The sequence below is a fragment of the Leptodactylus fuscus genome, chromosome 7, assembly GCF_031893055.1.
Source record: "Leptodactylus fuscus isolate aLepFus1 chromosome 7, aLepFus1.hap2, whole genome shotgun sequence".
NCBI classification, from domain to species: domain Eukaryota; kingdom Metazoa; phylum Chordata; class Amphibia; order Anura; family Leptodactylidae; genus Leptodactylus; species Leptodactylus fuscus.
This window is the reverse complement of record NC_134271.1, coordinates 124,898,418-124,916,032: the sequence shown is the minus strand read 5'-3', so window position 1 is coordinate 124,916,032 and position 17,615 is coordinate 124,898,418. Positions and strand designations below refer to the sequence as shown.

Sequence of the window (17,615 nt, the reverse complement as noted above, 5' to 3'; positions counted from 1 at the left end):
AGTGGGACATATATTAAAGAAGACCTCGAGTGGACTTGCCACCTTTGCAATCCTGACACTCTAGGCACTTAACTGAATTGAAGGGTCAGGGTCAACATGTGTAGACTGGGGGAATTTCTTGTGTTTTATGTTCTCCATTGGAGTTGGGATAGGCACCTAGTATATAGTGAACTTTTACTTTTACCACAAGCCAGGAACATTCCTAAACTATTTCAGGAGTATCAGCATCTTCCTAAATCCTATTATGTATGCATTGTTATATAGTGTACCAAGTTTCCACGTTGTCTGAAGAAGCCGTAAAAGAACTAGCCTGTAGTCCTTCAATGGTCTGTCACTTTTTATCTCCTGCAGGAGGTCTTGCTGGATAATTCTATGTTGGTATGTCACCTCCTTCCCCAACTTTTGTGCAGTGCCTTCTTGCATTTTTACTTTTTCAGTCTTCAAACACATGACTATTCAACCTCCAAACATTTTCTGCCCGTTTTCTTAGAATTGCCCTGTAGAATTCAGATGTTAATATTTTCTTCTTATCGCAGAGCCCAAAACCAGTCCAAGAAACAGAGTTTTATCATTTATACTTCATGAGGGGAACCAGTCAGCCGAATTTACGCCATAAACTGCTTCTGCCACCGTTTGGGACCTGAAACGATCGATCTGTAGTTTTAAAGTTATTTCTGTTAACCTCCGTTCACATCTGCGTTCGGTATTCCATTCAGGGAGTCAGCATGGGGACCCCCTGAACGGAATAACGAACGCAACTGCAAGCACTGTGCAGTAAAACCACACGGACCCCATAGACTATAATGGGGTCTGTGTGCTGGCTTCGTGATGCCCGCACGAATCATGCAGACGGGAAGGTAGATTGTGAACTACTTTCTTGTCCGCATGATCCCTGCGGAGATTTGGTGACAAGCACACAGACCCCATTATAGTCTATGGGGTCCGTGTGCTTTCACTGGCACACCGCTTGCAATTGCAGTAGGCTCCCTACTGTCAGCCCATCTGACAGTAGGGAGCCTAGTTAGCATATCAGGCATTAAAAATAACAACCTTAATTGCTCAGCAATTGTGGTGCTATGGAAAAAATTTCAACTGCATCTGAATCAATGGAGCTGAATGTATTGAACCGTATGTATTAGGCTCTGTTCTCACGGAGTAACGCGCCGCTCATTTAGACACGTATACACGCTTCAAAACAGATCCCATAGACTTCAGCTTATGCGCGATATACATTGAAAACAATGGGTTACAAAGCCTCCCATTGATTTCAATGTGTTATGCACGTAAGCTGGCACACATTGAAGTCTATGGGATCTGTTTTGAATCCTATGGGATCTGTTTTGAAGCGTGTATACGTGTCTAAATGAGCGGCGTGTTACTCTGTGAGAACGGAGCCTCAGTGTATTGTTTTCAGCTCTACCATGCAAGCTCCAGATTTGGTTCTGCCTTTTAATGACATTATAGGTGTCATCCATATCAATCTGTATATCAAGGATGGACTTAGCGAAGATTGACCAGCACTCGTAGACCGTTTGGATACAACCAGCAGACACTGGAGCCAGGGTCGGACTGGCCCGCCGGAGCACCGGGGAATCCCCCGGTGGGCCCCAGGCCCCGACTATATATTGCTGCACGGTTTATTTAAGAAAAAAGCATAGGCAGGAGAAGCACTGGTCAGGGGCCCGATCGGGATTTCAGGGGCTGGTTCGGGCCCCTGTCCAGTGCATTTGCAAACTGATCGCTGCTAGTGGCAGGGGCTGGAACAGTAAGCTCGGGGCCCCAGGCTGCTGGCAGCGCTGTAATGAATAAAGAAGCATGGCTGCCTTCAGTTTCCCAGGGCCCCGACACTTACACCGAGGGGCCTCCTGCCAGTGCAATCTTAGGAAGCGATCTCTCTCTGCAAGCCGGGACTTTCCCCCCTCCCCCTCCTCTTCAGAGTGAGTCATCGCTTACATCGGCCTGTGTGGGGACAGAGGAGTCTGCTGCTGCTGCTTCACAAATGTGAGTATATTTTTTTCTTTTTTTTGGTAAAATGTAATATTTAATATGTATGTGTGTATATTTGTTTAACCCTTAAGTCCTACCATGGTGTCTATCATACACCACTATCACACACACATCATTATGATAGACACCATGATAGTACTTAAGGGTTAAAGCATGTGTCCTGTATACTGTGTGAGGACTGTATGTTTGTATACAGGTATGTGTGTGTGTATATACAGTATGCTATAATGTGTGAGTGTATGTATATATGTTAGTATATATGGAATATGAATGTATATAAATGTGTATACGCTAGATATATGTGTGTGTGTGTGTGTGAGTATATATGAATGTATATGTATGAGTGTGTAGGTAACTGTTGCAGTTTTTGGAAATCGCAGCACTTATACCTACGGAAACACCTACAATGTCCCTATAGGTATAATGGAAGCAGAAAGTCCTCAGAGCAAACCTCTGTGGAGTTTCTGCAAAAAGTGCTGCAGGAAAAACTGATGTGTTGCCGCCGGGGGTTTTCCCACAGCGCTTTTTTGCTGTGGGACGCTGTGCTAGGTCTTATCCTTAAAGTGTGATGTACAGTATATTGAGATGTTAAGGAGGAGCTCTTACCACCTGGGGCACATGCAGTTTTATATACCGCTAGAAAGCTGATAGTACGCTGAATTCAGCGCACTATCGGCTTTCCCGTTCTGTGCCCCAGGTGAAGAGCTATCGGTCCCGGTACCGTAGCTCTTCGATTGTCAGAAGGGCGTGTCTTACAGTCAGTCAGGAACGTCCTTCTTCTCAGCAGCGCCTATTGTGCTGTACTGTGAGATCAGGGAGGAACGCCCCCTCCCCTCCTGATAATGCTCGTCCATAGACGTGTACTGGGGGGAGGTAGCGTTCCTCACCGCTCAGCGTCATCACTAGGCGGTAAGCAAAGCCCCCTCACACAGTACAGCGCAATAGACACTACTGCGAGGAAGGGCGTTACTGATTGACTGTCAAACACGCCTTCTGACAGTGAAGAGCTGTGGTACCGGCACCGATAGCTCTTCACCCGGGGCACAGAACAGGAAAGCTGCACTGAATTCAGCACACTGTTGGCTTTCTAGCGGTGTATTAAACCGCATGTGCCCCAAATGGTGAAAGGTCCTCTTTAAGGATTAGGCACAACAGTGAGACGCAGTGTTTTTCATTGAGCTTTTGGTCCCCAGCGCCCCGTTATCCTCCCGCCTGTGTCTGTTCAGTCTCATGGCCTTATTTCTGGAAATCCTGTATCTAATTGGTGTCAGCGGTCCCATGAGGTGCAGGACTCCCAGCAAGGAGGCGCCGGCACAAGACTAAATGGACACTGGCGGCGGACAATGGAGCAATGGGGACAGGTGAAGGCACTTTTTATTTTTTTATTTTACACCTCCCGCCAGGCACATAGGTTGATCCAATTCCTGGACAAATCTTTAAAGGATTTATCCAACTTTATAATATTGATGGTCTGTCCTTAGGATAGGCCGTCAATATTACATCTGTGATGATACAACACCCAGGACCTCTGCAGATCAGCTATTCCAGGACAGCGCGGCTATAGGTAATGGTAACATTTCTAGGAGCCACGCTGTTCACTTTCCATACAGAGTGTAGCAGTAGGTTTAGGTAGTGTGTTGTTGCACAATGTATGGCAGGTGAGCAGCATGGCTCCCGAGATGGTATTTACCATTAGCTGCCCTGTCTCGGCATCGCTGGTCTGCAGGGTCCTGGTGGTGGGCCCCTAGAAACAATTCCACTGGTGGGCCCTAGACACCCCAGTCCGACCCTGACTGGAGCGTTCATCTGTGTATGGAAAGTCCTTTTTAGAATATATGTGGTGCTACATTTATACTAATGGATATAAATCTAGAAATCTCTTTTCAGGTCACAAATGGCGGAGCAGCAGTACTAGTATGCCAAGTGCCATGGACCGTTTGGATTCATGACCTCAAATAGATCATCTTATGACATATCATTGGATGTAAAGGGGCTTTCTGGGTTTACATATTGATGACCCTGTACCGCCACCTATTCGCTTATTTTGGGATCCATGGCTGCCAAAACTAGCACAGTGTACAGAGTCATAGAGATAGCTCAGTACACTGTATAGCGGCCGTGCGGCCTAGCCCCCATTCAAGGGTAGGCCATCAATATCTTAATCCTAGAATACTCCTTTGGGTCGGATTTCCCCTTTAAGGTACACTAAAACCAAATTTTCTAAGAAAAGATGACCAAACAGTAAATGTATCTTCCAGAAAGAATTCTTAAGCCCTTGTTTCCTGGACTGTCTATTGTATGCGGCGTGTGCCATAATGCTGCTTTTCACATACCCTGGCTGATGCAGTCCAAGTGCAGTTGAGCAGATTTTGAGTCTTTGCTGCAAATAACCCGTATTCTACCCACCCTGCCAGCTTCCTTATCATGCTTCATTTCACCAAGAACAGAACCATCTTCATATCCTGAAGGTTGCTGGTTCTGGAATCTACTCTTTTCTCTTGCATTTGTGCATGTGATATAACATTTCTGAGTTTGCTCATACCACCTGTTGCTTGACTTTTGTTGTCGTCGTTTTGTGCTTATTTGTCTCTGTTTTTGTGTATATGTTGTACTTTATACTGTTAATTCTGTATTCCATTATGCATATGTAACCGTCTGGATCTCTTGGACAGGTTTACAGAAGGTACAGTGCTATGAAAAAGTTTGGGCACCCCTATTAATCTTAATCATTTTTAGTTCTAAATATTTTGGTGTTTGCAGCAGCCATTTCAGTTTGATATATCTAATAACTGATGGACACAGTAATATTTCAGGATTGAAATGAGGTTTATTGTACTAACAGAAAATGTGCAATATGCATTAAACCAAAATTTGACCGGTGCAAAAGTATGGGCACCTCAACAGAAAAGTGACATTAATATTTAGTAGATCCTCCTTTTGCAAAGATAACAGCCTCTAGTCGCTTCCTGTAGCTTTTAATCAGTTCCTGGATCCTGGATGAAGGTATTTTGGACAAACAGTTCAAGTTCAGTTAAGTTAGATGGTCGCCGAGCATGGACAGCCCGCTTCAAATCATCCCACAGATGTTCAATGATATTCAGATCTGGGGACTGGGATGGCCATTCCAGAACATTGTAATTGTTCCTCTACATGAATGCCTGAGGATTTGGAGCAGTGTTTTGGATCATTGTCTTGCTGAAATATCCATCCCCGGCGTAACTTCAACTTCGTCACTGATTCTTGAACATTATTCTCAAGAATCTGTTGATACGGAGTGGAATCCATGCGACTCTCAACTTTAACAAGATTCCCGATGCCGGCATTGGCCACACAGCCCCAAAGCATGATGGAACCTCCACCAAATTTTACAGTGGGTAGCATGTGTTTTTCTTGGAATGCTGTTTCTTTTTGGACGCCATGCATAACGCCTTTTTTTATAACCAAACAACTCAATTTTTGTTTCCAAAATGAAGCTGCCTTGTCCAAATGTGCTTTTTCATACCTCAGGCAACTCTATTTGTGGCGTACGTGCAGAAACGGCTTCTTTCTCATCACTCTCCCATACAGCTTCTATTTGTGCAAAGTGCGCTGTATAGTTGACCGATGGACAGTGACACCATCTGCAGCAAGATGATGCTGCAGCTCTTTGGAGGTGGTCTGTGGATTGTCCTTCACTGTTCTCACCATTCTTCTTCTCTGTCTTTCTGATATTTTTCTTGGCCTGCCACTTCTGGGCTTAACAAGAACTGTCCCTGTGGTCTTCCATTTCCTTACTATGTTCCTCACAGTGGAAACTGACAGGTTAAATCTCTGAGACAACTTTTTGTATCCTTCCCCTGAACAACTATGTTGAACAATCTTTGTTTTCAGATCATTTGAGAGTTGTTTTGAGTAGCCCATGATGCCACTCTTCAGAGGAGATTCAAATAGGAGATCAACTTGCAATTGGCCACCTTAAATACCTTTTCTTATGATTGGATACATCTGGCTATGAAGTTCAAAGCTCACTGAGGTTACAAAACCAATTTTGTGCTTCAGTAAGTCAGTAAAAAGTAGTTAGGGGAATTCAAAGCAATAAAATGATAAGGGTGCCCATACTTTTGCACCGGTCAAATTTTGATTTAATGCATATTGCACATTTTCTGTTAGTACAATAAACCTCATTTCAATCCTGAAATATTACTGTGTCCATCAGTTATTAGATATATCAAACTGAAATGGCTGTTATAAACACCAAAATATTTAGAACAAAAAAATGATTAAGATTAATAGGGGTGCCCAAACTTTTTCATAGGACTGTATAGCTCACTGCTGACACTTTGTCCATACAGGCTATGTCTTCAACACAGTTTCGTTTGTTTTTGATACTTAGTGTGTCTGCTGATTTTTTTTCCTTAATATAACATTATATTGGTCAGAGAACAGTTTCTCTGATACAGAGCTCCAAATAGTCTGCAAACCAGATCTGATACTACAGGGAACTTAGCATTGCATACTGTTAGAGTGGCTTTTCAGGTGTTATACTGTATATTGATGACCTATACTTACAATAAGTGATCAGTGGTTGTCCAGCATCTGGGACCTCCAAAGATCATCTGGTTGATGAGGCCAATGCATACGGCACTGGATACCAAGTATAACGTCACAGTGTACTTGTTATTATAGTTCCATTATTATAGTTCAGCTCCATTCATTTGAAAGGGAGTTGGACTGCTAACAATCACATATTGATAACTTACACTATGGATAGGTCATCAGTATGCAAGTCCCAAAAATCCCTTTAATACATTAAAACCCTTTAATATCCGATCAAGTCGGATTTATACTGTCTATCCAGCGTATACGTATTGACTATTTCAATATATGTTACTGCCCCCGGTGCTTCCCATACTCCGCAGAATGTACAGGTCCTTTAGACTGTGCTAGGGTATGTGTAATGTTATAAATTACCTTACTGGGGGACATTGTAACATCCTGATCTTCTCCAATGCACATTTTGCTTGCAGGAGACCGACTTTACTTGTCACATGAATATTTTAGATTATTTGTTGTATGTTTTTAAGGCTTTGAGCGAAGTGTAATGCAAATCTGAATATTTCTGTTTAAAAACTCTTACTTTTTAGCCCATATTTTCTCTGGTACCTGTCACTTTTTTTGCCTATGTTACTTCTAGGTTCACTTGTGTAATCCTCATTTGGTTTTACGTCGGGCAGTATTAGCGTGTCTGAGGCAGCTAGCGCAGCGAGAGGCGGCAGAGGTGTCTGAACACGCTATGGCTATGGCCAAAGATGGCCAAGAAGATTTGAAAATGGGTGAGTGCTACTTTTTGCCGTCTGCTGCTTACATGGTTTATGGTATGGACTATGCTTTTGTATATGTTTGGGTTGTTGGATCCAAATATATCCCAGTCAAACATTTTCCAAAAAAATACTTCCATAAGTAAGTATGTGCTCACATTAGTGCCAGCCGTGTGCCACTAACCATATTATCTTTTTTTTTTTTTTTTTTTTTTTTTTTTTTTTAATTTTTTGAGGGAGAACATACAAACTCCTTGCAGATGTTGTTCCTGGTGGGATTCGACCCAGGACTCCAGGGCTGCAAGGCTGCACTGCTAACTAGTGTTGAGCGAATAGTATTCGAATCCTAGATTAGAATACCTCCGCTCCCATAGGAATGCATGGGAGCAGACGATCGCGAAGGGGTTAAGCGCCGGCCGGCTTCAGTGCATTCCTATGGGAGCGAGGTATTCGAAACTAGAATTCGAATACTATTCACTCAACACTATTGCTAACCACTGAGCCACCGTGTTGCCCCTCCAATCTCAAAGATGTTCTGACAATAGGAAAATCAGTTGATATGTCAGCTAGGACCTTCACTGATCACCAGAAGGGAGGGCTCACTGTCCTTTGTTCTAATAGAGTAGATACAATGCCGCTCAAAGTCTATGGGATTCCTGAAAATAACCGGCTTGGGACCTCTTTAATACCCCCCTTAAAGTCCTTCTCATGTTCATCATACAGTATATCAGACTACTTAGATGTTCGTGTTAATGCACATCAGGTATTCTGGCGATCTTGAGCCAGATTGTCCTGGGATACAAGTTATGAAAGAGGTAAAAATACCAATAAAAACGTATATCATCTCAACGCAGTGTGCAGGTACCAATAGGATGTTATTTTATGTAAAGCAAAGTAAAAGTATATTGATAGTACATGTATGAACAAAGCAAAAGACGGTCAAAATATTTAGATTTTCCATTCTAAAAATATATAAGCACACATCTAAGGGCTAGTTCACATGGGGTTCCGCGTGAACACATTCCGCTCCATTTAAGCCCAAATGAATGGGCCTAGTCGGGAGGGAGGTGTCGCCAGGCGGACGTCTGTGGCTGAAGCAGCCGCGGAATCCGCCTGAAGAAAGGGCAGCTTGCTTCTTCTTTTTTTTTTTTTTTTTTTTTTTTTTTTTTTTTGTGAGCAGGAACAAACTGCTCACGGAAAAAGGAAATGACCGGCTCCCATTGATTTCAATAGGAGGCGGCAGGATTTTGATGTGAACTCCACGTCAAAATCCTGACCATTTTGCCCCATGTGAACTAACTCTTACAGGTCATAGGGATTTCAGATGCTACTTTATCAAATACTGTTATTAATACACTTACCTATAGGTTTGCCATTATTCATCCAAGCAAAAAATCTTGATAGACTTTAAGGCAATATTCACGTTATGTTGGATCTGTCTGTTAAACACATACGTTGGGCATATTGCTGGTTATATATCTTCGAGGGAAAACAACAAAAGTATACCAATATACAGATGTAGTAGACTTAACCGGAACTCCTGCAATTGGTTAAACTGCTGCAGTGTGATAACTTATCACAGAGGACAACAAAACCAATGAGAAGTCAAGAAGTGATGTCAAATAAGGCGTTCTAATTAGAGATGAGCGAGTAGTGAAATATTCGAGATTCAATATTTGTTTTGAGTAGAGCCTCAATATTTGACTACTCGATCAAATATCGAATCCCATTATAGTCTATGGGAAAAAATGCTTGTTTCAGGGGAAACCACTATTCGACTAAAGGAGAGTCGCCAAGTCCACAAATAGCAGGAGGAGAGTTTTTAGGAGGAGTGCTGTGCAGTTAAAGTGCACGGACCCCATTATAGTCTATGGGGTCCGTGCGCTTTAACTGCACAGCGCTTGCAGTTGTGCTTATATTCCGTTTGGGGAGGGTCCTCCTGCGGACTCCTTCCGGACAGAAGGCAAGCGCTAATGTGAACCGGCCCTTACTTGTCCTGCAGAACCAGCATTGATTGGCCAAATGCTATACACTGTATAGCATTCGGCAAATCAACGTTGGTTCTGCAGCAGGCTCGTCTTTGCTAGTCAGGAGAGCTGGCAGCTTGCTGTTATGAGGGAGCTTACTTTTTCTCATAGGAATGCTTTGACCAGCGTTGATTGGCCAGTGTACAGCATTCGGCCAGTCAATGCTGGTTCTGCTGGAGGCTTGTCTGTGAGGACGCGGAGTCTAAGATCGGACCACAATGGAGACTGCTGTGGTCCGATGTTAGACTCCGCCTCCTCACAGACAAGCCTATGGCTGGTCAATGCATTCCTATGAGAAAAAGTCAGCTCCCCCATAACAGAAAGCTGCCAGCTCTCTCGACTAGCAAGGATGAGCCTGCTGCAGAACCAGCGTTGATATGCCGAATGCTATAGCATTCGGCCAATCAACGCTGGTTCTGAATCGTAGGTCTGAGATCACCAATACCTATCCCAATGGTCCCAGATCAGTTGGAATTTTTCCAAGGAGTCATTGAGAGGGGCAGTGAGATTTCATCTACCAATGTAGTCAACAAGTCATGAAGAGCGGAGGGGGATGTTTGCTTACACAGCTGCTATTGAAGGTTTTGGCTGAAATGAGAATATGTTGAAACAACCTGGCCACCCGTTTTCCCATAGTTCTAGGGGGTATTTTCAGCAAATACTGGAGAGAGTCCAACAAGACAAAAGGTCACATATCAGCCTTTTACCTGGTTCCAAAATGTAGATCTATATTTGGTTATGATGGAAAGTGGTTCATATAACTGCTATACATTTACGTACAATTTTACATTCTTTCCCCTCTCGGCCAGATGTGAATATGCGAGAACTTGGTTTGGAAGGAGTTTTGCTGAGTCTATTGGACAGAGAGAGTGACCCGCAACTACGTCAAGATGTGAAAGAAACCCTCCTTCACATGCAGAGCTGTACAGGCCTCAGCCGTCTGTCTTTCTGGCTGCGACTACACAAAGACATTCTCTCCGCTTCTGCAGGTAAAATTCAATTAAATGGAAGTGAAAGGGATTCCAATTAGGACATATATGGCATGTCCACAGGATATACATATTTGGGACTGGCCCCAATATGTAATATGTCATTATGACAATAATGCTGTTTTTTTTACCCCATAGATTTTGCAGCAGTGGCCTCAGTAGATACAACCCAAGAAGAAGATTGTGAGCAATCCTGCTCAGACTCTGTCCTAACATCCAAGAAAGAAGAGTCCTCTACCCTGTCAGTTAGTCCACGTTGGCATACTCGAGTGTTTTCAATGGAGTGTGTTTGTATGCTAGTGTCACAGTGTGTTAAAGAGGGAGGTGCGCACTTCAACATGGCGGAGGCACAGGAGATGAAGCACAAAGAACCAGACAGTAAGTGATGTAAATGGTGTGTGTGTTGGTGTTAAATAATATATGATAGAGTAGAGCTCTGTGGTATATAGGGTTATATGATAGAGGAGAGAAGCTGAGCTCTGTGGTATATAGGGTTATATGATAGAGGAGAGAAGCTAAGCTCTGTGATAATATAGGGATATATGATAGAGGAGAGCTCTGTGGTATATAGGGTTATATGATAGAGGAGAGAAGCTGAGCTCTGTGATATATAGGGTTATATGATAGAGGAGAGAAGCTGAGCTCTGTGGTATATAGGGTTATATGATAGAGGAGAGAAGCTGAGCTCTGTGGTATATAGGGTTATATGATAGAGGAGAGAAGCTGAGCTCTGTGATATATAGGGTTATAGGACAGAGGGAGAGAAGCTGAGCTCTGTGATATATAGGGTTATATGATAGAGGAGAGAAGCTGAGCTCTGTGATATATAGGGTTATATGAAAGAGGAGAGAAGCTGAGCTCTGTGATATATAGGGTTATATGAAAGAGGAGAGAAGCTGAGCCATGTGATATATAGGGTTAGAGGATAGAGGAGAGAAGCTGAGCTCTGTGATATAGGGTTATAGGACAGAGGGAGTGAAGCTGAGCTCTGTGATATAGGGTTATAGGATAGAGGAGAGAAGCTGAGCTGTGTTATATATAGGTTTATAGGACTGAGGGAGTCTCCTCTATCATATAACCCTATATATCACAGAGCTCAGCTTCTCTCCTCTATCATATAACCCTATATACCAGAGCTCAGCTTCTCTCCTCTATCATATAACCCTATATATCACAGAGCTCAGCTTCTCTCCCTCTATCTTATGGTGATATAGGGCACCAGAAATCACCTGACAATGTCACTTTAATTCTGCTCACTGACTTGAACACAACTTGTTTCTTAGGAGATTTCCTGGTTCTGCATCTGCAAGATTTGGTTCGCATGTCCTTCATGGCAGCCACAGATCATAGTGAGCAGCTCCGTCTGGTTGGGCTCCAGGCGTTACTCCTGGTTATACAGCGATTTTCTTCTGTGCCTGAACCTGAATTTCCTGGTCATCTTATACTAGAGCAATACCAAGCCAATGTATGTACCCCTTTCACCTTTTACATAGCTTTCAATATATATGTATATATTACTACTGTCTTGGAGTAATATTTGTATTATGACTTTCTTGACAGGTACTAGCTGCAGTAAGACCTGCCTTTAACTCAGATACTCATCCTGATGTGACTGCCAGGGCCTGCCAGGTAAGTAATCTGCATTTTATATAATGTGTCTGCTTTATAGTGAAGGGCAGATATACAGTAGTTGTCTTTAGGGGAGGTTGTCACCGGTCAGGGTCCTCATCTGTCATCTGTGGACACTCTACTTTGCTGGGCACAAATGGAACACATCATTTCTCAGCTTTCCAAGATGAGGGAGGAAAGGAGGAGGAGGGATCACCCTGGCAGGGGGTATGGTTAAGCAAAACCAAGAGTTTGAGTGCATATGGAGTGAATTAACCCCGGACAGCTGCACTCATGTCACTTGCTATAGACAGGTCATATGTGATGTAAATGGGCTGAAATTCAATGTAAATGGCTGGAACGTTCAGCATCCTAAGTAACAGCAGTACTCTTGTTTGTCATAACCCTGGACCTTCTTCCTTTCTGGTAAGAACCCTTGATAGGGACATATGGATCCCTCCGTATGTTGTAGAGGTCCTAATGAGATAATTAATTAACAGGCCTAGATGGACTGCAGCCATCTTTCTTTTAGGCCTGGAGAACTGATTAAAGACACAAGATGGTAGTGTATCAAAAGAGTTCTAATTTTTATTGTAAGAAAAGGTTGTTTAAATACATTACAGACAAAGAGCTGGCTTGGCTATTCTAATCAATACAACATGATTGGCCATAGAGATATAAGACAAGCCTGGCACATGACTATTGGCTGAGGCTCATTATAATCTGCATCTCATTATAGCTTTCCACACTGGGATGGACTTTCCCATGAAACAAAGAAGGATTCAAAATACTTATGTGTGAGCTAACATCCCAGACTATGTCTATATGTATATATCATGGCAAAAGAGATAAGATGACATGCTCCAACCTAATTAACAATGAGCTGCATAGATTCTGTGTCTGTACACACTCTAAGTGACCTTCATATACCATAAAATATGACAAAGTGCCCAGATACCATAAGATTAATACTTTTGTTGGTTATGTGTCCATACATCATGTAAAGGAGATAAGAGATATACAAAGTCAGCTGCATCTTCTCAAAATGAGGCCCTTGAGAGATAATGATTAGCAACCTATGCATTAACGTTCATTATCACATTCCTTAAAGTCTAACAAGGGGCCTCCTTGACTTAAACAGAAAAATACATACTTATACAGTTTATATGTGAAAGAGTACAAGATGGCTGCCAAAATACAAAGATGGAGGACTTAACTCTAACACCCTGATGGTTGCATACACGATGCTGTTTCTGAAGATTATTGATTCTTCATAGCGAGTGATATTCAGATCACTCCCCTAGCATGTTAGTGCTGAATCCATTTAATAACGTGATGGTATAGCCAAGCAATATGCGCTCACTTAATATCAGTTGGGTTCCAAGCAAAAAAAATCTTGTGCCGCTTTGGTACTAGCTACACTGGAAGAATCCACGGATGCGCAGTGTCTCATTTCAGTGGAGCTGTATTTATGAGCACCTCCTCCCCCACTCCTCATGGCAGTGGGTATACCTGCATACACAGTAGTCTGCAAGTGACTCTTGCGGAGAGGAAGAGGAGATGCTTAGCTTATGGTTGACCAGGATATTTTAGTACTGGAGCGGGGGGCCGGGGAAGGTGAAACCTAAAAAATGCATACTCACCTGGTCTCCGCAGTCACAATATGGGACCCAAGATGTCACTCACATAAGTCACTTGGGGACACTGGAGCACTGGGGACAGGTGAGTGTATGTGTTTCTTTTTCTTTTTTTTTTAAAGAGTCACCTTCCTCGACCTTTTGCCCTAACACAGGAAAACCCCTTTAAACTGAGAGATGGGTGTATTCATTCTGCACAGCTGATGACAAAACACCATAACAGCATATTATACCTAGAACAGCATATTAAGCTGATGTCTGCAGCAGAATATATTATTATATCTATCTATCGATCGATCGTCCTATCTCTTGTCATATCTATCTATCTATCTATCTATCTATCTATCTATCTATCTATCTATCTATCTATCTATCTATCTATCTCTATTCTTCCAACCCAGGTCTGCAGTGCATGGCTGGCTAGTGGCGTCGTGAAGGATCCATCAGACTTGCACAGAGTTCAGCAGCTGCTGCTTTCTTCTCTGAGCAGAGTGCAAATGATGAAAGAGACCTCAAGTGTTTATAGTGAAAGCACCACTACCATGGAGACATTGGCCGTACTGAAAGCCTGGGCAGAGGTAAGTGAAATGCCAGTTCCTGCTACGTTTAGAAGAGGGTGAATATTATGTAGAATATATGATAATTTCTGGCTTTGCGCCGCTGTATGAAAGATCCCGACAGATCATTTCAATCATAATGGGTCTGTCAAAGATGTATTGAATAGGACAATAGATTACACTACACTATTTTGCATTTCAACAAAGCAACAGAACCCTGATAAGATGAATTCTGATTAGGCCATGTGCGCACATTCAGGATTCTGCCAGGATTTAGTTGCGTATTCTCTACCTAAACAAGACCGTAAATCCCATGACCACTGTAGAGTTTTCTCCTCTAGAAGTAACAGAATGAATGACAGCGAGCCGAAATCTAGAAAACCGTGAGGAATTGATACAGAAAGTATATTGGAAAATTGAATATCTTTTTATTGTACATTTGTTTGTCAATATTGGTCTGAAAGTGGCCAACCCCTTTAACTCTTTCTTATTCACTCATGGAAAAGTAATAGCACCACTGCCACCATGTAGGACATTATAGAAAATGACTGAACAAAAACACTCGGTGACATAGAAAACTTATTAATATTAGCTGCAGCACACCTGTTTATGCTTTAGTTTATCTCTCATGTGGCTCCTCCCCTCCTTCTTTGCATAGACTTCTATGGGGTAGCTGTAAACTGATACCTATGTGTGTTTACAGAGTGTCTTGGGAGACCAAGATGGATTTAGGAGGGTGGCAGGAAAGAAAGGTTGTTTTGGCTCTTACCAACTATATGTCATGATTTCCACAATGTCTTTAATAGGTCTACATTGCAGCAGTGGAAAGAACAGAAGGAGGGTCTGGTTGTAATCCTGGAGAAAGTCTCTTGTCCTTAGTACAAGCTGATATTACCACTCTAAGCAAGTTGTGGTTATCAGCTTTACAAGATCATGCATTGCTTACCCTGCCTCCTGAGTGCAGCCATCAGCTTCCTTCCCCCGGTAAGTGCGGCCTGCAAACCTTTACTTGCTAAGCTTTTGCTCTTGTTTGTCATCCTTTTTACTTTTTATTTCTGTCCTAGTATTTGCATGTTGGACTTTACATGGATTGTTCCATTTGCAGTGCCCTGCACAAGTATGAAATATATCCATAGGGCCCCATTTACCCTACAGAGAATAACCCCATCCCCCCCCCCCCCCACACCCCAGATAGGACCAGGAGCATCTAATCAATATACACTATTATGCATATAATAGATATATACATTATACATCTAATGTACTATAAATACCTTTTCAGGTGGAGTATTCTACACGTCTGAAACCAGTGATGCAGCCCGGCCGCACTATCTTACCTCCTGGGCTCCCATTCTTCATGCTACCTCTCTGTGGCTCAGCAACACCGGCTTCCTGCTTGCAGATCCAGATGAAGCCGGCAGCCGACTTTCTCGTCCGGTCACTCCGACTACTATGGGACAAGAGCGCAGCAACAGGGCACAAGCCAAGTCTCCAGAAGATCTCAACTCGGAGAGATTTCACTTAATTCTAGGTATAGGACTAATGTTTTCGTGAAACATAAATGAAGAGGACTCTCATATCTCACATTTACTTTTTGTCTGTCATTGATTTTCATTCTTCTTTTCTATTCTAACAGGAATCTGTGTAGAATTTCTCTGCTGTCTACCAGTGGATGCCCCAATGGAGACCATTGCTGCTTGTCTGCGGGCTATGAAGGCATTACTTAAAGGTGTCTGGCCTAAGGCACATGTAGGGGCTGATCAGGTAAATAGATTATCCAGTTTTTTAAAAAAAAATTGGGCCAAATAACAGTATTCATCAATACAAAACACTTCCTAATATATATCATGTTTAAATTCAGCACTGATTTATTTTCAGATCATTGACCTCAGCTGTGACATTTCATTTGCAAGCTCATGACCACTCCCTGTGAGCAGTTCAGATAGCAAATGAAGCATCACAGCAGTACATTGACCTCAGCTGTGACATTTCATTTGCAAGCTCATGACCACTCCCTGTGAGCAGTTCAGATAGCAAATGAAGCATCACAGCAGTACATTGACCTCAGCTGTGACATTTCATTTGCAAGCTCATGACCACTCCCTGTGAGCAGTTCAGCCAGCAAATGAAGCATCACAGCAGTACGTGAACTCGCATGTGGGAGTGACTTATTACCTGTGATATCATTGCAAGGGGAGTGGAGAAGGGAGGGGTCACATTCCGTGAGAGCAGGCAGGAGAATCATGGGAAATGTAGTTTGTCCACAGATTTACTGCATGTAAATGGCAAAAGGCAGCAAGTAGAATAAAGCCAAGCAAAGGCTACACAAGGGAACAGTGAAGATTTAGCACTGCTGTGGGTGTATTTGTAAGCTGAATAACCCCTTTAAAGGGAGTCTTACTGTGAGCACTCCATTTTAGATGGGTATGGACCTTAAAACAATACTTATAACTTTATTTTTATTGCTCAAGCATATCTCAACACCTTTGTACCTGTCCTCATATTTTACAGGAACTTGCTATTGAGTTGATCTCTGTACTGCACCGGCTACTGTTGATGCGAGAATCCCCAGAAATCCAGTTGCTGGCCTTGGAAGTTGCAAAACTGATCTTAAATGCAACTCAAGAACATGTACAAGAGAGGAGGAGGAGTGCAGAAGGTAGGTCTTTGAAAGTCTCAGATAGACAAGAGAATAGCACAGTGGTGTGATAGGAAATCATTTCAACACTTACACATAAAGCACATCAGAATTCTTGATTTCAGTATATTTGCTCTGTTTCTGTTTTTACTTAGTCGATGACGGAGCTGAGGAGAAGGAAACCTTGCCAGAATATGGCGAAGGACATGATACTGGTGGCTTGGTGGCTGGGCGTTCCCTTGTACTCGCGACGTTGGAGTTGTGCCTTTGTATCCTCATCAGACAATTACCCCAGCTCAGTCCTCGCCTCTCAGGGAGTGTTACTGGAAGACATGCGACTAAACAACCCCTGTCACATGATTCAAACATGCTTATTTCTGCGTCTCTGAGTATTTTAGCTGATCTGCCGGCCCTTTGTTCTCCAGAAGGTGAGTGAAAAGAATGGTGACATTTGGTTTAGCATTTACTTCACAAATAAAGCCCTTTAGAACCTACTCAAAGACTTTGACATTGGAGTGCGTAAGATTATGTGAGATAGTTGTATTTTATGCAGATCTACAAGTGCAAATTGACATCCTCTAGTTTTATGGGGGGAAAAAAATTAGCACAACTTATTGACTGAAATCCCTGCTCTTCCTAGTCTTAGAAGTCCCTTGGGTGGCTCTACTTATTGACAGAGAAGGCTGTCAGTCACCGCTAAAACCACCCACTGGACCCCATCTCAATCCAACCACAGGAAAAAGAAAAAATGACTATTTCCGCGCAGGGTATAGAGCATTATCATGTTTAAAACCGTATAATAGGGAACACGCAGGGACATCAAAACAGCACTGCCTGTTAAGGTCAAGGGAGCCA

General features: G+C 42.7%; 1 protein-coding gene across 2 annotated transcripts in view; it reads left to right on the top strand.

Moving 5' to 3' along the window:
- Nucleotides 1-17,615, top strand: part of HEATR5A (HEAT repeat containing 5A) — a 47,624-nt gene that overhangs the window by 22,149 nt on the left and 7,860 nt on the right. The window contains exons 21-32 of one of the 2 annotated variants that reach the window (XM_075282955.1): nt 352-378; nt 7,181-7,319; nt 10,141-10,320; nt 10,459-10,698; nt 11,604-11,785; nt 11,881-11,949; nt 13,967-14,143; nt 14,929-15,106; nt 15,405-15,653; nt 15,759-15,886; nt 16,634-16,781; nt 16,916-17,188. In XM_075282955.1, the coding sequence (XP_075139056.1) occupies nt 352-378; nt 7,181-7,319; nt 10,141-10,320; nt 10,459-10,698; nt 11,604-11,785; nt 11,881-11,949; nt 13,967-14,143; nt 14,929-15,106; nt 15,405-15,653; nt 15,759-15,886; nt 16,634-16,781; nt 16,916-17,188 (1,990 nt within the window). The remainder of the gene's footprint in view (nt 1-351; nt 379-7,180; nt 7,320-10,140; nt 10,321-10,458; nt 10,699-11,603; nt 11,786-11,880; nt 11,950-13,966; nt 14,144-14,928; nt 15,107-15,404; nt 15,654-15,758; nt 15,887-16,633; nt 16,782-16,915; nt 17,189-17,615) is intronic. The other variant, XM_075282956.1, reaches the window with a different exon arrangement.